The sequence below is a fragment of the Geotrypetes seraphini genome, chromosome 8, assembly GCF_902459505.1.
Source record: "Geotrypetes seraphini chromosome 8, aGeoSer1.1, whole genome shotgun sequence".
Lineage (NCBI taxonomy): Eukaryota > Metazoa > Chordata > Amphibia > Gymnophiona > Dermophiidae > Geotrypetes > Geotrypetes seraphini.
In genome coordinates this window covers 181,430,268-181,455,612 of record NC_047091.1, presented here as the reverse complement: position 1 = coordinate 181,455,612, position 25,345 = coordinate 181,430,268, and the positions used below count along the sequence as shown (strand labels likewise).

Here is a 25,345-nt window from a genome sequence, read left to right as displayed (position 1 = left end):
AGTAGGCCTCCTGTGCAGTATTTTCTTCCCCCCCCATACCTTCCTCTTTAACTCCATGCCCTACCATTCTCTCCCCTTCTGCTCCCTTTCCTCCTTCAACTTCATCGGGCAGCAGCAGCAGCATTTATAATTAATTGCTGTTGCCGGCTTCAGGTCTTCCTCTCTGGCGGGTCCTGTCTACTTCAAACATGAAGTAGGCAGGACCCGCCAGAGAGGAAGGCCTGAAGCCGGCAACAGCAGCGAATTTTAAACGCTGCTGCTGCCCGAAGAAGCCAGGCCTTAACCACAAAGCTGGGGGGGAGGGTTTTAAAAGGTGTTGCGTCGGAGTTGGTGGGGGGGGGGGGGGTTGAAAAGCCATCTTTTAAAAACTTAGCTGTTTTATTTTAAAATGCCGTCCGGGTTCGGCTGCCGCGGCCTGCAGCCACCGCGGCCAACATCCGCCTCGGGGAGGGGGAGGGGGAGGGAGAGAGAGAGCTTCGGACGGCCAAGTATATTTTTCAGTTGAAAGACGCAGCGGCGACGGCTCCTCTCAAGATCCCCGACTGCATCGGACTTCAGGCAAGGAGCACGGCAGACCGAAGAACAGCACGGCCGGCAGCCGCCGTGTCCGACATCCGCCTCGGGGGAGGAGAGAGAGTGTTTCGCGCGCATGCGCACTCCTATCTGAGGTGCCCTACAGCGCACGAAAAACGGAACACGCGATGGGAGTGCGCATGCGCGGCTTAGCCTTTTATTATATTAGATGTTGAGATACTACCAACAGATGCAAAATTTATCTTCCAAACAGTAAGGAAACGCTGACTGACTGGAAGCCAGGGAGAGGGGGATGTTTTGTCTTGCTGGCCCAGACATGAGTACAGGAGGCAGGGCAGGGTGTGACTCATTCCCTCCTGCCCTAAGAGAGCAGGAAGGGAGGCAAGCATTTCAGTTCCTGCCTGCTATGGTAACCGGTTCCTAAACCGTAACACCGTGTAACTGGGATTGAAGATTTCAGTTTGCAAAGCCTTAAGATGGGGGGGGGGAGGGGGCACGGTGGTTAGAGCTACAGCCTCAGCACCCTGAGGTTGTGGGTTCAAATCCCATGCTGCTCCTTGTGACCCTGGGTAAGTCACTTAACCTCCTCATTGCCCCTGTTAATCCCCTCATTGCCCCAGGTACAGTAGTTAGATTGTGAGCCCACCGGAACAGACAGGGAAAAATGCTTGGGTACCTGAATAAATTCATGTAAACAGTTCTGAGCTCCCCTGGAAGAACGGTAGAGGAAATTGAATAAACAGTGTGAAAAGTTTCTGTCTCTGGTAACCAGAGCTGAGATTGTGATGTCATAATGCCTCATTCCACCAATGAGAGACGACCTCATCAATGATGTCACAATGGCTTGATTGTCCTAGACTTGGCTCACTTTTACTACACTTTGATTTCTAGAGTGGCGCCGGGGTTAAAGCTACAGCCTCAGCACCCTGAGGTTGTGGGTTCAAGCCCTGTGCTGCTCCTTGTGACCCTGGGCAAATCACTTAATCCTCCACTGCCCCAGGTACATTAGGTAGAGTTTGAGCCAACCCAGACAGACAGGCTATATATAAATACTAAAAATACATAAAGAAATAACCAGTGAGCCTAGGTTGTCATTTCCAGTCACCGAGGTTGAATCGTCTGTAGTGTTAGTGTAGAACAGAGATGTTCCTCTCTTCTCATTCAAACCTGCCTGCTTCACATCCAGCAAAGAGGTAGAGCCAGACGGTCAGGTCGAGTGGAAAGCCTGGGCAGACCGAGAGTTAAGGATGGCAGTGTGCGTGGGATCTTATTGAGCAGGGAGGGACGGCGAGGAGATTTCAACGCTGACCCCTGTCTCTTTTCCGAAACTGTGATTGCCGTTTCTAGCGCGGGGAGCCGCGCTGAATGGCCCGCGCTGCTCCCGACGCTCATAGGAGACTCAGTGAGCATCGGGAGCAGCGCGGGCCATTCAGTGCGGCTCCCCGCGCTGGAAACGGCTATGGCAGATTCGTAAAAGGAGGCCTGAATATAAATATTAGGTACTACTGGTCAGTGGCGTAGGAAGAGCGAGCGGCGCCCGGGGCAGAGTGTGGCGCAGGGGTTAGAGCTGCACCCTAAGGTTGTGGGTTCAAACCCCACGCTGCTTCTTGTGACCCCCCCCCCGGGCAAGTCACTTAGGGGGCCTGCGATAGCCGATTTCGCATGCACTAAATGCTAACTTGCCCATTATATTCTATGGACGCGTAAGCATTTAGCGCGTGCCTTAGTAAAAGGCGTCCCCCTTAATCTTCCGCTGCCGCAAGTACATTAGATAGGGAAAATGCTCGAAGTGCCCAGATGTAAACCGCTTTGAGTGCAGTTGTAAATCTACAAAAAGGCACTATACAAGTCTCAACCCCCCCCCCTCCGCTGCGCCCTCCTTCCCTTGTCAACTTCTCCGGCGTGAGTAGCACGCCCACGTCGGTGTCAGCTCGCCCTTTGACATCACTTCCTAGGGGCGGGTCCAGGAAGTGACATCAGAGAGAGTGCCGATGCCAGCGTGGGCAGCGACCTCATGTCGGGGAGGTAAGAAAGGAACGGGGGAAGGCAAGAGGCGCCCGCGGCAAGGAGAGGAGGGAGATGGAGAGGAGGAGGGATGCCACGCCCTTTGGAAGGCCTTGCCCTGTGCGAACTGCCCCCCCCCCAAACCCTTACGACGCCACTGCTACTGGGATTTGCGACAGATGTGCATCCACTATGAGAAGACGATGTTCCTTAAATGGACTTTATTTGAAAAATGACAAAGTTCCAAAGGTACAATAAATCATCCACTTAAAATAAAATCATCCACATAAAAGTAAAATCATCCACATGAAAACCTTAAAGGACTTAGTCCACTAGGGACGCAGGAACAGGTCTGCATTTCAACAAAGACGCAAGCAGCGGCTTACTTGCGGTTCACCACTTATTAGCATCTCCACATATTCACCATTATAGGACCCTCAGGGACCCCTGAAGAAGATTCTTTGTCGAAACGCAGACCGTATTGGGTGCTGCGTCCCTAGTGGACTAAGTCCTTTAAGGATTTCATGTGGATTGTTTTACTTTTATGTGGATGATTTTATTTTAAGTGGATGATTTATTGTACCTTTGGAACTTTGTCATTTTTCAAATAAAGTCCATTTAAGGAACATCATTATTCCACAGAGTTTCTTTTGGTTTCTTCTGGATTTTCTTCTCTGTGGATACTTTGGGGTTAATCCTCTTTGGTTTCCACTATGAGATGGCCAGGGTCAGCCCCCCCAGCACCACCTGCTACATTGGACCACCACAATCCGCTGAAATTTGGCAGAGAAAACGCAGAATTCTGCCGCATTTCTGTGTTCGAGTCAGGTGTGACTGCAGAAGCCCAGTTATAGAACTGCCCTGTGAGTCTCTTGCAATCCTGGCTTCTGTCGTGTATTATCAGCATCATTAACCAGAAATAGCTGCATGCAAAGAATGGCCACCCGGATGGTCTCGGGACTCAAGGATCTACCATACGAAAAACGGCTTGACAAATTACAGCTATACTCGCTCGAGGAGCGCAGAGAGAGGGGGGACATGATCGAGACGTTCAAGTATCTTACGGGCCGCATCGAGGCGGAGGAAGATATCTTCTTTTTCAAGGGTCCCACGACAACAAGAGGGCATCCGTTGAAAATCAGGGGCGGGAAACTACGAGGTGACACCAGGAAATTCTTTTTCACTGAAAGAGTGGTTGATCGCTGGAATAGTCTTCCACTACAGGTGATTGAGGCCAGCAGCGTGCCTGATTTTAAGGCCAAATGGGATCGGCACATGGGATCTCTTCACAGGGCAAAGGTAGGGGAGGGACATTAAGGTGGGCAGACTAGATGGGCCGTGGGCCCTTATCTGCCGTCTATTTCTATGTTTCTATGTTTCTATGTTTCTATGTTAACCTCCTTGGTTACTTCAAAATGCGTTTGGCGCTGGTGATTACTTAGAAATATTTTTCAGTGCCTGCAGAATTTCTCCCCTCGGCATTTTCATGCGACTCTTTGCCGCCTTGCTGTCCGGGTCTTTAGCATTTATTTCTCTGGAGATTCCACGTAATGTGTCACGGTGTGGGAAAATTGATACCTTTCCGGATTTTTTTTTTTTTTTTTTTTCCTTTTTCTGGGAGAGCTGCCGACATGGGAGATTCTGATCACATAGCAACAGAATTTACCGTCCTAAGCAACTATCCTGCTCTGTGTGTGAAGTAAAACAAAGGTCTAAGGGTTCGGAGAGTGCCAAAAAGACACACCTGAATTAAATAACAGCGCTAAATCAACAAATAATCCTCAGTGTGAGGATTAGCGAAGGGAGAAAAACTCCAGCGCTTCACACTAAAGGACAAAGGTGCAATATCTTTGCCTGCACACCATCACTGGTAGCCTCACAATTATAAGTCGTGTTACACCACAATCCTATATAATAAAACGCTAGCCGCGCATGCGCACTCAGACCTGCGTGATCTGAAATCCCTGATCTGTGAGATGTAGATCCGTGGCTTTGCAGGAGTGCGCATGCGCGAGTCCCCAAGCCTTACTGCTTCCCAGCTGCATTGCTTTCCAGCCGCCAGCGTTGGACTCCCTGCTCTCCAGATCGCGGTGTACAGACCGGTAGGGCACTGGGAGCTAGGGAGAAAGCAAGGGCACAGCCGGAAATGGAAAAATGGCACTACCATGCGCCTAGGGTTCTTTTCAGTTTGTCTTCGCCCCTCCCCCCAATCCCCGTTGAGCCTCCCACCCGATTTTCTCTTCTCGCGGTCTGGCCGGCTACCTTAGTCCCTTGCCGCCACCGCCACCCCCTTCCCTTCCCTTCCCGCGGTCGACAAACCTCTTGGCTCCAGCAGCGGCCGCAGCACTGTAAACACGCTGCTTCGCGGCCTCTACTGCCTTGATTTGCTGTTCCGTGTCCCTGATGACATCATCAGATACGCGGCAGAGCAAATCAGGGCAGTAGAGGCCGCGAAGCAGCGTGTTTACAGTGCTGCGGCCGCTTCTGGAGCCAAGAGGTTTGTCGACCGCGGGAAGGGAAGGGGGTGGCGGCGGCGGCAAGGGACTAGGGGAGCTGGCCAAACCGCGGGGATGGCGCGCATCTTCAAAAAAGTGTAGGCGGGAGACGAGTGAAGGAGTTTTAGCTCAGAGGAACGGCTGGAGGGTGCTGCAGGTGGTCCATGCAGGTAAAAATTCTCACAGGAGGGGAAAGAGGGCTGCTTCGGGGGGAGGGGTGTGCTGGGAGGCAGATCGTTTTGCTTAGGGGAGGAATACAGCAGGGGGGCCACGGAGAGCCAGGGAGGAACTGGAGCGGGAGAGGGAAAGGGACCTGCTTTGGGGAAGGGGTGTGCTTGGAGGCAGACAGCTTTGCTTGGGTGGGGGGGGGGAGACAGAAGGGGGGCCATGGAGAGACAGTCAGAGAGGAACTGGAGGGGCAGAAGGAAAGGGGTCTGCTTTGGGGGAGGGGTGTGCTGGGAGGTAGATAGCTTTGCTTGGGGGGGAGACAAAATGAGGGGCAACGGAGAGACAGTCAGGGAGGAATTGGAGGGGTAGAGGGAAAGGGGTCTGCTTTGGGGGGGGAGGGGTGTGCTGGGAGGCAGACAGCTCTCCTTGGGAGGGGAGACAGAAGGGGGGCCACGGAGACACTGTCAGGGAGGAATGGGGGGGGTAGAGGGAAAGGGGGCTGCTTCAGGGGGAGGGGTGTGCTGGGAGGCAGATCGTTTTGCTTAGGGGGGAAGACAGAAGGGGGGCCATGGAGAGACAGTTAGGGAGGAACTGGAGGAGGAGAGGGAAAGGGGGCTGCTTTCTAGCACCCGTTAATGTAACAGGCTTAAAGACTAGTCAGGTAATAATTACACTCAGTGTGAAAGAAAGCAATAAGCACTCAAAGAACCCTCCCCAGCCAACTCCCCCAAACAAAAAATAACAAAGGGCAACAACCGACTTATCTTCAAGTAGTCATGTTGGTAATGGCTGCGCGCCAGATGACGGGTTCAACCAAGCCCGGTTTCGGGAGGTCAATGTCCCTTCATCAGGAACCCTCAGATGAAAACCAACGCTGATGTGAAATGGAGCCAGCCGGGGGAAGGTGGAGCTTACGGAGGGTTGGGCAATCATAGAAACATAGAAAGATGACGGCAGAAAAGGGCTACAGCCCATCAAGTCTGCCCACTCTACTGACCCACCCAATTTAGTCTGTGTGCTAATGACCCAATTCTTTAACTTGATCTTCGTAGTGATCCTACGTAGGTGTCCCATTTATTCTTAAAGTCAGGTACGCTGGTGGCCTCAACCACTTGCACCGGAAGCTTGTTCCAGCGATCTATCACTCTTTCCGTGAAGAAGTACTTCCTGGTGTCGCCATTAAATTTCCCTCCTCTGAGTTTGAGCGGATGTCCTCTTGTGGCCGAGGGTCCTTTGGGAAAGAAAATGTCATCTTCCACCTCGACACGTCCTGTGATGTACTTAAATGTCTCAATCATGTCCCCCCTCTCCCTACGTTCCTCAAGAGTGTAGAGCTGCAGTTTGTGCAGTCTCTCTTCGTACGAGAGACCCTTGAGCCCCGAGATCGTCCTAGTGGCCATCCGCTGAACCGACTCGACTCTGAGCACGTCTTTATGGTAATGTGGCCTCCAGAATTGCACACAGTATTCCAGATGAGGTCTCACCATGGCTCTGTATAGTTGCATTATGACTTCAGGTTTCCGGCTGACGAAACTTCTTTTGATACAACCCATCATCTGCCTTGCCTTGGATGAGGCCTTCTCCACTTGTTTGGCAGCCTTCATATCTGCACTGATGATTACTCCTAAATCTCGTTCTACTGAAGTCCTAGCCAATGTTTCTCCATTCAAGGTGTAAGTTCTGCATGGATTACCGCTACCAAGGTGCATGACCTTACATTTCTTAGCGTTGAAGCCCAGCTGCCAGGTCGAGGACCAGCATTCCAATGTAAGCAGGTCCTGCGCCATACTGTCTTGCAAGTTGCTTTCACTTACTATATTGCATAGTTTGGCGTCGTCGGCGAATAATGTTACTTTACCTTGAAGCCCTCGAGTCAAGTCCCCTATGAATATGTTAAAAAGGAGTGGACCCAGGACCGAGCCCTGCGGCACTCCGCTGGTCACCTCCGAAGTCTCAGAGAGGGTGCCGTTGACCACCACCCTCTGACGTCTGCAACTCAGCCAATCGTTGACCCATGTAGTCAGTGTCTCGCCTAACCCCATCGATTTCATTTTGCTTATCAGCCTGCGATGTGGGACGCTATCAAAAGCCTTACTGAAGTCTAAGTACACGACGTCCAGAGACTCTCCCGAGTCTAGCTTTCCTGTTACCCAGTCAAAGAAGCTTATGAGATTGGATTGGCAGGACCTACCCTTGGTAAAACCATGTTGACTGGGATCCCTTAGGTTCCCCTCATCCAAGATCGTGTCTAATTCACGTTTAAGTAGTGTTTCCATGAGTTTACACACTATTGATGTGAGACTCACCGGCCTGTAATTTGCAGCCTCTGCCCTGCAACCCTTTTTGTGCAGAGGGACGACATTAGCTGTTTTCCAGTCCAGGGGGACTCTCCCCTTACTTAGGGAGAGATTGAAGAGCATGGATAACGGCTCCGCCAGGACATCAGCCAGCTCTCTGAGCACTCTTGGATGCAAATTGTCCGGTCCCATGGCTTTGTTCACCTTGAGTCTTGACAGTTCGCTGTAAACATCAGCTGGTGTGAACTCAAATTTCTGAAACGGGTCTTCCGCGCTTGGTGTTGCTTCCAGCTGTGGCCCATGCCCTGGTTTCTCGCAGGTGAAGACTGAGCAGAAGTATTCATTCAGTAGTTTGGCTTTATCAGAATCTGCTTCCAGATAATTTCCGTCCGGTGTTCTAAGGCGTACTATCCCGTCTGTGTTCTTTTTCCTGTCACTAATATACTTAAAGAAGGATTTGTCACCTTTTTTGATGTTCTTTGCTAAAGTTTCTTCCACTCGAAGTTTGGCCTCCCTAACCGCTGTTTTGACCGCTGCAGACTTGGTCTTATATTCAATGTTAGCTTCCCCTTTCCCGGGATGTTTGTAGGAGAGAAATGCCTTTTTCTTCTCCTTGACGAGGTACGAGACCTCATCTGTGAACCATTGGGGTTTCTTATTTCTTTGTTGTTTATTTACTGATTTTATGTAGCGGACAGTTGCCTCGTGTAGGGTCAATTTCAGGGTTGACCACCAATCCTCCACACTATCAGTCACTGCTTTGTCCTGCAGCATTTGATGGACGAAATCTCCCATGCGTGCGAAGTCAGTGCCCCGGAAATTGAGTACCTTCGTTTTTGTTTGCGATCTAGGGAAGCCCTTCCTAAGGTTGAACCATACCATGTTGTGGTCACTGGTGGCTAGCGTTTCTCCTACTGAGACCTCCGATACGCTTTCCCCGTTTGTGAGTACCAGGTCCAGGATCGCCTGGGCCCTAGTGGGCTCTAGTACCAATTGATTGAGCCGTACTCCCTTCATGGACGTTAATAGCCTCCTGCTACTACAAGTTGTTGCTGAGAGTGTGTTCCAATCTGCATCAGGCATGTTGAAGTCCCCTAGCAGAACAGTGTCCCCCCCGTAGAGTGATGTTCTCTATGTCTTCAATTAGTTCCATGTCCTGTTCCTCTGATTGTCTTGGAGGTCTGTATACCACTCCAAGATACAGGCATTTTTCTCTGCCTCTGGCCAGGTTTACCCAGATGGATTCCCCGGTGTACTTAACATCTGTGATCCTGGTTGTTTTGATGTTCTCTTTGATGTAGAGGGCTACCCCTCCTCCTGACTTTCCCTCTCTGTCTTGGCGAAGCAGGTTATATCCTGGTATAGTCATATCCCACCCATGAGAGTCTGTGAACCAGGTTTCGGATATTGCCACTACGTCCAGGTTGGCATTCACTATTTCTGTTTCCAGTTCTAGAAATTTATTCCCTAAACTGTGCGCATTAACATACATGGCTCTCCACGCTTTGTATTTGCTAAACCCCTGTGGGGAATTTCCCATTTGAGTCAAAGTGTCTCCTAGTGAATCTTTTGCAATGTGGGTACTTACCTCGGACCCAGAAGCGGAGATTTGGCTCACCTCATCAGGATTGTTACATACTGCTCTGGTATATAAGTGGGTACCCTCCCCCAACCTACCTAGTTTAAAGCCCTACGAAGCAGGCGGGCTAGCCTATGTCCGAAGACGTTCTTACCTCTGCTGGTCAGGTGAAGTCCATCTGGTCCCTGAAGTCCCTGTAGCGCCTCTCCATGGTTCAGGAATCCGAAGTTCATGTCCCGGCACCATCCTTGCAGCCACTCATTCGTTCTCTGGATCCGCTCGTCCCTGGCCTTTCCCTTGCCCCTAACAGGAAGAATTGAAGAGAATACTACCTGTGCTCCTGACTGCTTCAGCCTCTCCCCCAAAGCTCCGAAGTCTCTAGGTATGTCTTCCGGGGCGTTCCTGGCTGTGTCATTCGTTCCGATGTGGATGAGCAGCATGGGGAAGTGATCTTGGGGTTTAAGAAGTCTATCAAGACAGGCAGTCACATCTCGTATTTTGGCTCCAGGCAGACAGCATATCTCCCTCGATTCCATATCCGGCCTGCAGATTGGTCCCTCGGTGCCCCTCAGCATGGAGTCCCCGATGACTATTATCCTGCGCTTCTTTTGGGGGGGTCGATCCGGTGTCCCCAGAGATGGAGCCGTGTGTTGAACCTGTTCCTGTGTTGCATCGATAGTCTCTTCCTGCAAGGCCTGGAATCTGTTCTTCAGGTTAAGTTGTGGAGTCGTTGTGGAGCTACCCTGGTAAGAAAAAGAAGAATTAGGTGAAGAGAGTGTAAATAGGGGGGGGGGGGTGTCTCCTATGTTTGCCCGTGGAGGAGGTCACTAGCTGCCAGGAGTCAGCATCTCCAGCCATCTCCTGGACTCCAACAGTTGGTTTCAATGTCGGCGTTCCTGGTGTCTCAATGAGGGATCTGTCATGGGCCTGTTCGGTGATTTGGGACAGCTCCTGCAATACTCCATCGATGTAGGCCTCATCCTCCCTAATGTTTCTCAGGCGTTTCACTTCCTCCCTGAGGCTCCGTAGTTCCTGCATGATGTCATCATCCTGCTGCCCGACCTCCTCAGTCTGAGTAGAGACTGTGTTGTACTGCTGTGGGATGCCCTCGGTCTGCACAGAGACCTCCTTCCCTGGTCCTGGGTTCTCCTCCGTCTGTACACAGGCTGAGGTCACCTCCCAGATTCCCTCAGTGGAGGGAATGCCAATTTTGCTTGCAGACAATCGCGCTAATAAGCCAAGCGGGAGCAACGTCATGATTGAAAAGGGGAGGAGTCACATGCTAGATGATCGTGTTCCACTCGATACAGTCATTGAGTCCCTCAGGATATATACAGCATGCAGATGGAAGATCCAAAACTGTTCACTAAACTGTCTAGTCTATGGCCCAGAAATATCAAAGAGACAAGTTAACTTAATCATGTATTTCTAATGAGAATAACTAATGGGAAGACTGGATGGACCATTCAGGTCTTTATCTGCCGTCATTTACTATGTTACTATGTTACCTGGCAGAAACCCAAAGAGTAGCAACATTCCACAGCTGAGATTGTGATGTCATAATGCCTCATTCCACCAATGCCTAAGAGCCAGTCTCATCAGTGATGTCACAAAGGCTTGATTGTCCTATGTTTGGCTCACATAAGAGCTTAAGCGTTGCCATACTGGGAGAGACTGAAGGTCCATCAAGCTCAGTATTATGTTTCCAATAGTGGCCAACCCAGGTGTCATTCTCTAGTGTCTCTCTCAACCTCAGTCCTTCTACACCAGTATTCTTCAATGCAAGGCTTGAGGGTCAATGGTTAGGCCCATTCATACTCTGATTCTTCCCTCTCTCCTTAAAGAGTAGTAAGATTCCGGACCCCAAAAAGTAACAACATTCCAGAACCTGAAAGAGTAAGCAAGATTCCGGAACCCCAAATAGTAGCAACATTCCAGAACCTGAAAGAGTAAGCAAGATTCTGGAACCCCAAATAGAATGGAGACAGAATTTGTCCCTGCGGATAACCGCAGGAAACCATCCCATGTCCCTCTATAGTGTCTCTCCCAACCTCAGTCCTTCTCCAGCAGCATTCTTCAATGTAAGTCTTGAGGGTCGGTGGCTAGGCCCATTCATACTCTGATTCTTCCCTCTCTCCTTAAAGAATGACATGGTTTCCCACGGTTATCCGTGGGGACGAGAACGGTGATGAATTTTGTCACTGGTGGTGTAGTAATAGGGGCGGATCGCCCTGGGCGCCATATTGGTGTAGTCGCTGGCACTCCTCCTCCTCTCCGCCCCCTCTTCCTCGTCCCACTCCTCCCCTCACCACGGGCGCACCCCTCTCCTTCCCTTCCCTTGTACCTCTAGTTGTTCACCATTGCGAGCAACAACTTCAACATGTTCCTCGTGTCACTTCTGGGTGCACATATAGGAAGTGACATCAGAGGGAGAGCCACTGGGTATCAAGGAGCATGTTGAAGTTGTTACCCGTGGCAGTGAACAGCTAGAGATATGAGGGAAGGGAAGGGGGCGCACGCGCGTGCCAGGGGGGAGCCGGGGGGATGGAGACAAGGGCGGGGGAGGGGCGCCTCTCACCCTCACTAGGCCACTGTTTGTCACCGCCTCATTCTCTACTTCCACATCCACCTTGATACATTGCCTATACTCTGTAAACCTCGAAAGGGCTCTAGCAGCAGACTTTAGGAATGAAGTCATACCCAACAAGTCGAGCTCATTCCTCTTACTGCATAATAGTGCTGCCCGATTTCCGATTCAAATCGATTCACTGTACAAAAAAATCGGCCTCCCAATTCAGTGACTGACCCTCTCCACCCCCTGCTGTAGGGGGCAAGGGTGGGAGGGTCTGTCGGGAAGTGCTGCAGCGTCTTCCCCCTGGCCTCCCGCTCTAAATTATTGGCAACCTGCAGAGAGGATCGTCGGTGCTTTAGCGATCCTTGTGGGCTGCCATCAACTTCCGCAGCTGTCCTTCTCTCTGCCGCGATCCTGCCCCTGATGTCAGAGGAGGGGCGGAGCCGTGGCACAGGGAAGGACAGCTGCAGAGACCGATGGCAGCCTGCAAGGATTGCTAAAGCACCGGCGATCCTCTCTGCAGGCTGCTCCACTAGTGCGGGAGGCCAGGGGAGAAACTGGGGGAACATGCAAGCCTTTGGAGGGTGGTGCAGGCCTTTAGGGGGGGAAGAGCTCTTCAGGGGGGACAGGACTTTGGGGGGGGGACAGCCCAAGTCTTCAGGGGGAACAGCCCTTCAGGGGGGGACAGGCCTTCAGGGGAGGGGGCCCTGGTGTAGAAGTACATGGAGGGAGAGAGGGAAGGGGGGTTCAAAGAGACATGCATATGCCGGACTGGGGGGGGGGGAGATAGAAATAATGGGTCTATAAACAGAGGAGAGGGAGAGAGATGGTGGACAATGGGATTTAGGGAGGGAACGAACAGAAAGGGAGAGAAGTTCGATACAAGGGATGGTGTGGAGGGGGGGATAGAGATACTGGATAGGAGGGTAGTTGGGAAGAGAAAGGGAGAACTCATAGACCCTGAAGTGGTAGGGAAGGAGGGAGAGATACTGGATGAAAGGGTAGTTGAGAAAAGGTGGATCTATGGATGGAGATGAAAAAAAGGAAAGATGCCAGACCTCCGGGGGAGGGAAGGGAAATGGAAGGGGAGGACACGGAGAAAGAAGAAAGAAGGAGACCCTGGCAAGCAAGTTATCAAAAGACAACCAGAGCCTGGGACTAACAAGATTTGAATAATGACCAGACAACAAAAGGTAGAAAAACTAAGTTTATTTTCTGTTTTGTGATTACAATATGTCAGATTTGAAACGTGTATCCTGCAAGAGCTGGTGTTAGACCGTGAACGTGAGCTAGGATTTAACAGACAGAGGAAAAAATCATTTTTGTTTACACCACAGCGCCAGTGTGGTTAGGAGGAGGCAAAGGGGGTGAATCTATATATATAAAATCGGAGGTATGTATGTGTGTATGTGTGTGTGTATGTGCCGCGATCACGCAAAAACGGCTTGACCGATTTGAACGAAACTTGGTATGCAGATCCCTCACTACCTGGGATGATATGTTCTGGGGGTCTCGCGGCCCACCTGCACACGTGGGCGGAGCTACAAACAGAAAATCAGATTTCACCCATTCATGTCAATGGAAAAATGTAAAAAGCTGCCAACGCAAAAACGGCTTGCCCGATTTGAATGAAACTTGGTATGCAGGTCCCTCACTACCTGGGGTGATATGTTCTGGGGGTCTCGCGGCCCACCTGCACACATGGGCGGAGCTACAAACAGAAAATCAGATTTCACCCATTCAAGTCAATGGTAAAAATGTAAAAAGCTGTGGGACCGATTTGAACGAAACTTGGTATGCAGATCCCTCACTACCTGGGGTGATATGTTCTGGGGGTCTCGCGGCCCCCCTGCACATGTGGGCGGAGCTACAAACAGAAAATCAGATTTCACCCATTCACGTCAATGGAAAAAATGTAAAAAGCTGTGGGACCGATTTGAACGAAACTTGGTATGCAGATCCCTCACTACCTGGGGTGATATGTTCTGGGGGTCTCGCGGCCCACCTGCACACGTGGGCGGAGCTACAAACAAAATCTGATTTCACCCATTCAAGTCAAAGGTAAAAATGTAAAAAGCTGTGGGACCGATTTGAACGAAACTTGATATGCAGATCCCTCACTACCTGGGGTGATATGTTCTGGGGGTCTCGCGGCCCACCTGCACATGTGGGCGGAGCTACAAACAGAAAATCAGATTTCACCCATTCATGTCAATGGAAAAAATGTAAAAAGCTGCCATTCTCACAGTAATTCCAACTACCTGGGGTGATATGTTCTGGGGGTCTCGCGGCCCACCTGCACACGTGGGCGGAGCTACAAACAGAACATCAGATTTCACCCATTCATGTCAATGGAAAAAAAGTAAAACGCTGCCATTCTCACAGTAATTCAAAAACGGCTTGACCGATTTGAACTAAACTTGGTATGCAGATCCCTCACTACCTGGGGTGATATGTTCTGGGGGTCTCGCGGCCCACCTGCACACGTGGGCGGAGCTACAAACAGAAAATTAGATTTCACCCATTCATGTCAATGGAAAAAATGTAAAAAGCTGCCATTCTCACAGTAATTCCAACTACCTGGGGTGATATGTCCTGGGGGTCTCGCGGCCCACCTGCACACGTGGGCGGAGCTACAAACAGAACATCAGATTTCACCCATTCATGTCAATGGGAAAAAATGTAAACAGCTGCCATTCTCACAGTAAATCTAAAACGGCTTGACCGATTTGAACGAAACTTGGTATGCAGATCCCTCACTAACTGGGGTGATATGTTCTGGGGGTCTCTTCACCCAAGAATTTATATGTTCTTGCTCCTGGAGGTGAAACTAAAAATGTTGTTTATAATCAAGTTTTGTGTTAGTTGTATTGTATTCATTTTGTCAAATATTTCACATTATAATTTGAATATTGTACTTTTTATAAAGCTGTAAAAAAATAATTTCATTCACCACTATAAAGTATCTTTATTTGAATCCATTTACAGTGTTTTTGCTATAATTAAATACCCGTGCAACGCCGGGGCATCAGCTAGTAGGCTATAAAATAAACCCACCAGGATGTCTGAAAAAAACACCCAATTGGGCAGGAAAATCGAATCAAATTGAAATTTTTTTTTCCCTGAATCGGGCTAGACTATAGCAGATGCAAAACAAACCCATTTGCGGAAATTACTCTGTGCAAGCCATATGACCTACATCAGGCTGAGAGCTATCGATAGACCTTTTATTCCAATATCATTGGGTTACCAGATTTTACTATTGAAAAATCCAGACCCGTGGCCCCACCTCTAGGCCCGCCCTGCCCTACCCCCTCAACCTGTTCTCGTGTTCGGAGCTGCGTCATGAAGGCATCTGCGCAAGCGATTGTGTGACACATTGACGTCACCACAGTGCATCGGCGCATGCACAGATGACCTCCTGACGCAGCCCCAAGCTGGAATTTTTCAAAACCCGGACAGATGTGTCCGGGTAAATCCAGACGTCGGATAACCCTACTATATCAAGTCCGGTCGTTTCTGTTTTTATTTAATCTCACCACTCTTGTCTCAATAGAGAACAAAACCAGATTCTTTTTTCTTCTCATCATCATGCTTATATTCCCTTCCCTATCCTTTCCTCTCTCATTCCTATATCTTTTCTCTGGGATAGTCATTCTTTCAGGGCAGACGCTGGAAGTTTGCAAACAGGACTGGAAGCAAAGTACAGAACTAGAAATTTAGCAGCATTTAAAGACATCAGCAATCATAGGGAGAGATTGTTTCCATTCGCCGAGAAGAGCAGGAATGATTTGTGGAAACTTGTGCTAAAAATACCTCTTAAAAACGAAAGGCAAACTGGAGGACTTCAGCCTTGTTGTAGTGTGCCCTCTACTGGCAATATGTGGGATTGCCTGGTAGCAACTTCAAACTGATGTCATTGGTTTTAGCCTAGATGCCTTCAGGGAAACTGGCAGGGCTGACACTTTCACTAAGCAGACAAGGCATCTGCTTAGGGTGGCTGTGTTGGGGAGTGTTACATAGCAGTAAATATCATCTCATTTCTCCCCCCTCCCCTTCCATTCTGCCTTGGGCTGAAGTTGCAAGAGGGTTTAGTGCTGGCTTGGAGCCTTTAAGCCCAGTCCTCCTCGCCCTCACCTTTCCTTGACACAGCAGCACTTGAGCCATGGCCCTATACTGGCACCAAGTCACTTTGCTACTTCAGCCAGGGAAAGGGTGCAGGTCTGAGCCGTCTCTTCTCCAAGCTGAAGAGCCCCAGCCGCTTTAGCCTCTCCTCATAGGGACCAGAACTGCACACAATGTTCGAGGTGTGGCGTTATAACATTTTCATCTTTATCAGGAAAGGAATGGAGAGCAAAGATGAAAATGTTATAATGCTCTTGTATCGCTCCATGGTACGGCCGTACCTCGAATACTGTGTGCAGTTCTGGTCGCCGTATCTCAAAAAAGATATAGTGGAATTAGAAAAGGTACAGAGAAGGGCGACAAAAGTGACAGCTCGACTTCCCTATGAGGAGAGGCTAAAGTGGCTAGGGCTCTTCAACTTGGAGAAGAGATGGCTCAGGGGTGACATGATAGAGATCTATAAAATACTGAGCAGAGTGGAAAGGGTAGATGCGAAACCCTTTTTCACGCTTTCCAAAAATACTAGGACTAGGGGAAAATGTGATGAAGGTACTAAGTAGCAGATTTAAAACAAACCAGAGAAAATATTTTTTCACAAAAAGTGTAATTAAACTCTGGAATTTGTTGCCGGAGAATGTGGTGAAATCAGTTAGCTTAGCGGGGTTTAAAAAAAGGTTTGGATTATTTCCTAAAAGAGAAGTCCATAGACCGTTTTCGAGATGACTTGGGGAAAATCCACTGCTTATTCCTAGGATAAGCAATAAAAAATATGTTCACTACTTGGGATCTTGCCAGGTACTTGAGACCTTGGGTTGGCCATTGTTGGAAACAGGATACTGTGCTTGATGGACCTTCGGTCTATCCCAGTATGGTAATTCTTATATTTATAAGAGAAGAGAGGGGAGATGCTAGATAGAAGGGGATAGAGAACGTGAAATGAGATGCTAAAGAAGGGGGTGAGTAGATAGTGGATGGGGAGATTCTGGCCACCTGGGAGCAGGTAGGGAGAAGAAAAGGTGATGTTGGACAACTGAGGGGGAAGGAGGGAGGGTTTTGGCCGAAGGTTTGACCAGTGGTCCGCACTAGTGTGTCATATGTTTTTGAAACCAGACTTTTGAGATCATTGTGTCCACATGCCTTTGTGTGTCTCTCTAACAAGTCTATCTAACCCCTCTTAATAACCTTTGAACCACTCATCCAATTTCATTCAGATTTGAGCCACAGACCTTAGAGCCCCCAGTGACATTTCCATCCCCCTTCAGCTAAGAACACAAGAACGGCCGCTGCTGGGTCAGACCAGTGGTCCATCGAGCCCAGCAGTCTGCTCATGCGGCAGCCCTCTGGTCAAAGACCAGCACCCTAACTGAGTATGTTCTTGTTCAGTAGGAACTTGTCTAATCCCTCGAGGGTGTTTTCCCCTATGACAGACTCCGGCAGAGCGTTCCAGTTTTCTTCCACTCTCTGGGTGAAGAACTTCCTTACGTTTGTACGGAATCTATCCCCTTTCAATTTTAGAGAGTGCCCTCTCATTCTCCCTACCTTGGAGAGGGTGAACAACCTGTCCTTATCTACTAAGTCTATCCCCTTCAGTACCTTGAATGTTTTGATCATGTCCCCTCTCAATCTCCTCTGTTTGAGGGAGAAGAGGCCCAGTTTCTCTAATCTTTCACTGTACGACAACGCCTCCAGCCCCTTAACCATCTTAGTCGCTCTTCTCTGGACCCTTTCGAGTAGTACCATGTCCTTCTTCATGTACGTCGACCACCGATAAGTAGAATCCGTTTTTTCTTTCCTATTTCCATTTTCTGCTTCTTTCCTGTAATGAAACAGACCAGCTCAGCTCCATTGAAATCTCAAGTAGTTCAGAGCACATTGTGATGCCTTTGTGCAATTTTAAAGCTGCCTTGCCATTGGTTAGTGCCTGTGGTTAGCAACCAATGCCGTTTCATGACCGGTTTACGATAGCTTTTTTTCTCTCTCATATGCTTGATGTGTAAATACTTCATGACACTTAGTTTCCTGCTTTGCTACAGATATCTACAGCTGTGGGTTTTTTTAAATATTTCTCAATAAGTAGAACATCTCATGGGCAATGGTGTACCAAGTAGGGGGGGGGGGGGCAGGAGGGACGGTCCACCCCAGGTGCATTCTCTAAGGGGGTGCACAGCTGGTCCAGAACCTCCTGCTTTACTCTGCTGCTGTTGCAGCAGTAAACTTTAAATTCAGTCATTGTGGGACTTTCCTGCACCTCCCCATGGCTGCCAGTCCACCCCCTCCAACATCACTTCCTTGCTCTGCAGCAGAACCAGCAGCCACGGGAAGGTGCAAGAAGGTCCCACAATGAATGCATTTAAGTTTACAGCCACTGCTGCTGGTTTGAGAAGCATACAGCAGTAGGTGGGGAAAAGATACCGGATGTCATTGGGGTGGAGGGAGAGCAGGAGACTGGTATGGAAGGGTGGTGGAGGGAGAAAAAGGGGGCTGATGCTGATGGAAGTGGGGAGGAGACAGAGAAAGAGGGGAACAGACACTGAATGGAAGTGGAGAAAGGGAGCAGATGCTGTATGGAATTGGGGAGAGAGAGGAGATGCTTGACGGAAGGGATAGAGAAAGAGGGCATATGATGGAAGGAGGGGATAAATAAAAAAGAGCACATGCTGAATGGGGGGAAGAGGATAGAGTTAGTGAAATACTGGAGGGGGTGAGGGAAAGAGGTGGCAAGCTCTATCTAGGTAGACACAGTGAAAAGAGAAATTGAGGACTGGATAGTAAGAATTTAGGCTAGACAGATGTAGAAAATAAATTGAGAAGGAAGACAAGGGAAGAAAAGGAAAAGGAAGGGAGAGGAGAGAGTGAAATGCCAGATGATGGGGGTGGGGTGTGGAGAGGGAATGGAAGGAAAGGAAAGGAAAGGAGAGAGTGAAATGCCAGACAATAGGGGTGTGGGAGAAGGAAGGGAAGAAGATGAATACCAGACCAATGGGAGTGGAGCGAGAGATGGAAGGGGAAGGCAGACATTTTCTGGAAGGGGCATAGAAGGAGAGAAGATGCCATATAGAAGGGGCAGAGAGAGAGAGCAGATAGTGGATGGAACGAAGAGAATGACGAGAAGATGAGAAAAGCCGAAACCAGAGAAGACAAAGGTAGAAAAAAATTTTCTATGTATTTTTTGCTTTAGGATAAAGTCGTATTGTAGGTGTTTTGATAAAAATTTAGAAATAGAAAATGGAAATAAGTTGATCCTATGATTGGACTAATTGTAATACATTTTTGACTAATTCAGAGACCAAAATCCCTTTCCTCAGGTTAGGTCAGGATACTGTAACAGTAGTATATTTTACTGACCTGAGAAAAGAGGTTCTGGCCCCTGAAAGCTGATTGGAAAATGTATTAGTCCAATAAAATGGTATTAGCTTATTTTCAATTTTTGTTTTATTTCCCCTCCCCCTCATTTAGCCCCCTTTTATGAAGCCGCTTTAGGCTTTTTTTTATTACCAGCTGTGATGATATTAGCTCCGACGCTCATAGGAATTTTTTGAGTATCAGAGCTTTTACCACTGCTGCCTGCAATTAAAAAAACCCCTAACATAGCTTCATTAAATGGGGGGGGGGGGGGGGGGGGTGATTTGTTAATTTGTAAAGTGATAATCTTTAGAGAGAGGAAGAGATAATTGTTACTGCGGATGGGCAGACTAGATGGGCCATTTGGCTTTTATCTGGCATCATGTTTCTATTTCTCTGTTTTTTTCAAATTTACATCTGCTATCTTTATATTTTGCACAATAATAGGGGACATGCGTCACTGTTTCTGTGGTGTTGCATTGTATACAGAGTCCAGCTTCTTGGTGGTTCAGTTTAACTTTTGTCTACGTATTTCTATTTTATCCCCCCTTTTACAAAATTTTAGAATATTTTTTAGCACCAGCACGGTAACAGCTCCGACGCTCAGAATTCTATGAGCATCTGAGCTGTTACCGCCATGGCTAAAAACTGCACTACAGTTTTGTAAAGGGGGAGGGGTTAGCTTGTGATCACATACTCCATACTAGGCGAAGGCGTTTTCTGTGTTCTATGTGTACGAAAGACACGGTTCTTTGTTAGCATTGACTGTGCAGGATCGATCTATACTAGTCGGGCTTGTTTAGTTTTACAATGGGTGTATTGATGTTCTACTGCTCACTGCAGTGTGTAAGATGCTGCCTTTTCCTAGGTACGCTCTTGTTGTGCGATGTGTGGATTATTTCTAAAATTCATGTTTTTCATATAGATGAGGGGGGTGTCAAAAAATGATAAGCCCCGGGTGTCACATATGCTAGGTACACCACTGCTCCTGGTTAATAAATTTTCCCAAAATTTCACATTCTGTTGCTTCCATATCCCCCATTTCTTTCTTGTTTTCCCCACAACTTTCTCATTGTTTGTTTGTTTTTCACGCTAACTTTGGATGATGCCAATTTCATTTTTTTTTCTGTCTTCCGTTCTTTTGTAGGCCTCCAAGACTTAGACGTTACTCTGGAGACAGCGACTCGTCAGCCTCTTCTGTACAAAGTGGTCCTCCAGGCAGGAGATACAATGAGGACACCCTAATTGTGAGCAGGAAAGAAGGGAAACATGCTGTAGAAAGGACTGTACTGTCGACTCCCGCTACCCCCAAAAGAAAACCAGTGAGCCGCACTCAGTCCCAGGATCGCAGTTTCCGTGCCCGCCAGTCACCAGCTGAGATGAGGAGACAAGGGTCTGAAGCAGCGGAAGAGCGCGGTCGACCCCGGCTGTCTAATGGGACAAACAAGTCAGTGAGAGCACGGAGCCAGGGTCGAGCTGGGGGCAGCGAAACGGTTCTTCTCATTAGCCGAGGGCAGGGTGGCCAGCATTCTTGGACCAGAGCAGGGCAACTAAAACAAAACGGCAAGGACTTAGGCAAAAATAGCCCTCCGAGGACCAAAAGCCCAGTTCCCTCACGCCTTCCTCCATTAGGGTCCAAGAGCCCCATGTCTGCTAGCAAGGGGAAATCCTTCCATCAGCCTAACAATTTATCAGAAAGTGCAATTAAGACCACAGTACAGTCCCAGGGGCGGCAGAAGCAGCTTTGCACCCTTCAAACTCAGAACTCACCACAGCGTAGGGTGTCTACCATCAGTTCCCAACGACACAAAGAATGCATTGATCACTTGGAGTCAGAGAATTATAACCAAGAGCTAGAGGAACTAGCTAGAACTTTCCGAATGCCTTTAAATCTGGACCCAGCTCGGGAGCAACAGCTGTACAAGAGTTTGGAAGAGGAGTTTTTGGCCAATTCCCAGATCATTGATGTGGACTGCAGTGAGGAGGAGTCCTTGGAACATACCTCTGACCCTCCGAAGTTCCAGCAGACCACACCAGAGCAAGTGGCAGCGGACTCTGCCTATTGCTCTTCGAGTTCCTCTTCGTCTTCTCTCAACTTTTACAGCAAGTATGGCTTTCAGATGGATTTCGGTGAGAAACAAAGAGAAGACTGTAGGCGGACTCCTGCAACAACTCTCCAATACTCTTGGATTCCTGAATCTGAGCAAACAGCAAGTGAACTACTCAATGGCTCTGTAGAACAACAGCCATCTGTTACAGAGCTCTGGCACTCACATGTAAACCCACAGTCAGTAACGACTTACAGGGAGCCTTCCCTCTCCAGTTCTTCTGATGAAAGCAACTATCATACAGCTTTGAATGACCTCCAGGAGGTTTCAGAGGCCTTAGATCTCTCCAAGTTGAATTCTGATGAGTCTTGGGATGTTGGAGAACTTGTGGATGCTGAAATTGACATGGTAAATTCTGTTCCACAGGAGGCTGAGCAGGTGACAGAGGCAAACATTTTTGGGGTGGACTTCTGTAATGAGTTGTGCCCCGATGGATCCCCAAACAAGTCAATGGATGGCTCTCCTGGCTCACAGACGCAAGAAGTTATGCTGAGGCAGAAGAAGAATCTCAAAAGACCAGACAGGGTGCCCTCAATATACAAACTGAAACTACGACCCAAGACCAGGTCTCGAATGGACAACCAGCCGGATAAGAAGCCCTCTAAGATCCCCACTCCCCTGAGTTTCAAGACGACAGCTAAGTCTCCTCAGGGAGGGACTCCATCAAAGCTTGGACCCACCAAGCGTACCTCTGAACACAAGTCTTGGAGGGCTTTGCATTCCATGTTTTCTACCTTCACAGACCCTACTGTCACTCAAGGTCAACTGGACCCAGGGGGTCAAGACCAGGGCTCATAGATATGAGGTCAAATATGCCGGCCACTCTTTTTTCCTCTTTCCTTTTGAGTTGGTCCTACATCATTGCTCATGGATAATTCTATGACACTTTACTCTTTTTTTTTTTTTTACCTCCAATCTAAGATGAGATTAAAAAGACAGTGAGACTTGTCTTCAAGAGTAGTATGCTGCTAATCTGGAGCATTCAGGAGCCCAGTAGCGTATGTTGAATTTACACCAATAAATATGCACGTGTGTAATAGGCACAAATTATCCGTGCTTAATAGTGGGCATCACACATGCATTCTATAGGAGAACGTAAACATACCTAAAGGAAACCCTTAACCATAATGTTTCTCCTTGACATTGTCATTTGCCTCTTTCCCTGCTTTCTATGCACAGAACAAAGGAGATGGATAAGCCACCCTCCTGGGAAGACGAGGGCAGAGGTGGAAAGACCATCCCATTAAGTCACTTTGGTGGCGTACACTTGCACACTGAGATAGGAATGTGGCCCCATCTTAGCATGATTCGGGGGTTCTCAACTATTGTAGATCTTGAAGGTACTTCAAAGGGGAAAGCCTTCTAAGGATCTTGGATTAAGAGTTCAATGAAACAACTCCTTGGGTTTACATTTTGGACGGTTTGCTGACATTCAGAGAGAAAATGGAGCGTCCGGGGACTGTATGTTTGTAAAAAGAGGGAGCCGGGGATTGGTGGGGGGAGATGAAGGCGGCCTGTCTGCTCCGTTTTCTGTTTTCATAATCTACATTTTTCTTGGCTGAGATTAGAGAGAAAACCTGATAGATTTGAAATCATAATTATTTTAGGATTTGTTTCTCTTCAAATTGCAGTCTCTTCAGGGGATCCTGCTTCTAACATGTGGCTTTGTCAGTGAATAGAGTTTAGAGACCACTGACTGTGTGCGGCTTAATGATGGATTTATTTATGGAGAATATATTTTGTGTGCATATTTATATATATTAAAGCATTCACACATGGGAACTGTAGAAGCTGCTGATCTGAACCCTGTAAATTAAAGACAAGATGATGAACTCCTGCAGTGACTTTTTATTACTGAGAAGACAACAGTCCCTGTTCTTGCAAATTGCGCAGCTGGTTTTACTTCCAGGGCAGGGAGAGGAATGGTACTCATTCTCATTTAGTGGAATCCACTGATGGCTTGGGTCCCTCGCGTTGGATTCATCACTGAAGAAGTGATCCCAGCTTGAACCCATGTGCTCAGATCTGTTGCGAGAATATTAAGCACGCGCTCTCATTACACACAAACCTCCTCGCAGAGGCTTTGCTACATCATCCCTCTTTCTAACTTCTCCCTCTGCTCAGCATCCCCTTTTTCTCTATCCCCCCCCCCTCCCCTCCATCCCATCTACAATGCATTGCATCCTCCTATTCACCCTCTGGCCATCACACGTAGTATCACTGTAATCTCTTTGCTCCCTTTTTGCTGTGCCCAGCATCCCCTCTCTCTAGCCGCCCCCCCCCCTCCAACTTGCCCAACATAATCTCTCTCTCAACCCACCTCAAGCAAAACATTCTCCTTTACCTCATCACATGCCCAGCATCCTCCCTCACCTGTCCAGCATCCTCTCTCTCCTGTCCCTCCTTATCCTCACCTGTCCAGCATCCTCTCTTTCCTGTCCCTCCTTATTCTCACCTGTCCAGCATCCTCTCTCTCCTTATCCTCACCTGTCCAGCATCCTCTCTCTCCCACCCCACCACTCCCATCCTCACCTGCTCAGTATCTTCTCTCTCTCACCCCTCAGAAGCCTAGTACCCTTTTTATATGTATTTCGCTGATTGTCCAGCTCTTTTTAGTGTAAACTGCCTAGAACTTTTGGTTATGGTGGTATAAAAGAATAAAGTTATTAATACCTAGCACCCATTCCCTTTCCTCTTCGTTCCTAATGTCAGCAGTTAAGGGCTGCCACCATTTAACCATTAGTAGGGGGATATTCACCTGCGGCTCCAACTTCCTGTTTTCTGATCACCCACTTACAGGATATTGGGCTAGACGGACCATTGGTCTGACCCAGTAAGGCTGTTCTTATGTTCTTAATTGCCATACTGGGACAGTCCCAAGGTCCATCAAGCCCAGTATCCTGTTTCCAACCCAAAGAGTAGCAACATTCCAGAGCTGAGATTGTGATGTCATAATGCCTAAGAGCCAAACTCATCAGTGATGTCACAATGGCTTGATCCTATACTTGGTTCACATAAGGTCGATCTTCTCCTTAGCCACCGAAAGTTCGGATCTGCCAGCAGGCCGGTGAAAGCCCTGAGAGCTTGTCTGAAAAATCAGGAACTAGCATAGCCGGCGTCTTGATTTTTGATTTCACAGTGCACAAGGTCAGCAGTCAGGAAGTACCAGCCGGCCTGTTCTCATAATGCTGTGCTTTACAGATGGGCAGATGGCACTTGAAGGTTTCCAGGCTCTTTGCCATTATCCATATTTAAGTGTTCTAGACAAATTAGATCACCTAATGGAAGATCTGGCCCTGCATCTGCTCCTTTGTCCCAGGCTCTGCGGGATTGAATCGTCTTTTTCTGCATGCATTTTCTGGCTGTTCTGAAGTTTGCTTCTTTGTTCAAACTTCCCCAGCATCGGTCCTGGTGCCGGTTCTTGGGTGGTCTACTCTTGAAAAAGGAACAGATTTGTCGGAATACTGCCGCCAGCGAAGTGGCATCAGTTGGCACTCACTATTTCTGTACTGTTCTTCCAAGGGAGTGCATGAATTTATTCAGATAAATGAGCATTTTTTCCCCGCCTATCCTGGCGGGCTCACAATATATCTAATGTACCTGGGGCAATGGGAGGAGGGGATTAAGTGACTTGCTCAGGGTCACAAGGAACAATGTGGGTTCACAGACAACCCCGCGAAAGGCAAAGGCGCGCGCCGACAACTGAGCGCAAGACGGAGGCGCGCGCTGAAGAAAATTACAGTTTTTAGGGGCTCCGACGGGGGTTTTTGTTGGGGAGCCCCCCCCCCCCAGTTTACTTAATAGAGATTGTGCCGGCGTTGTGGGGGGTTTGGGGGGTTGTAACCCTCCACATTTTACTGTAAACTTAAGTTTTTCCCTAAAAACAGGGAAAAAGTGAAGTTTTCAGTAAAATGTGGGGTTACAACCCCCCACACCCCCCACAACGTGGCGCGATCTCTATTAAGTAAAGTGGGGGGGGGGGGGGATTCCCCCCCCGTCGGAGCCGTTAAAATAGTAATTTTCTGTGGCGCGTGCCTCCACGCTGTGCTCAATTGTCTGGGCGCGCCTTTGTCCCGGCGCGCTTTTGACCTGACACCAACAATGTGAGTTTGAACCCACAA

The 25,345-nt window shown here is 48.6% G+C and overlaps 1 protein-coding gene across 1 annotated transcript in view; it reads left to right on the top strand.

Annotated features, from left to right (window-relative positions):
• Positions 1 to 23,054, top strand: part of GAS2L1 (growth arrest specific 2 like 1) — a 95,590-nt gene extending 72,536 nt beyond the window's left edge. The window contains exon 6 of the mRNA XM_033957142.1: positions 20,264 to 23,054. Within this exon, the coding sequence (XP_033813033.1) occupies positions 20,264 to 22,022 (1,759 nt within the window). The 3' untranslated portion in view covers positions 22,023 to 23,054. The remainder of the gene's footprint in view (positions 1 to 20,263) is intronic.
• Positions 23,055 to 25,345: the final 2,291 nt, after the last annotated feature.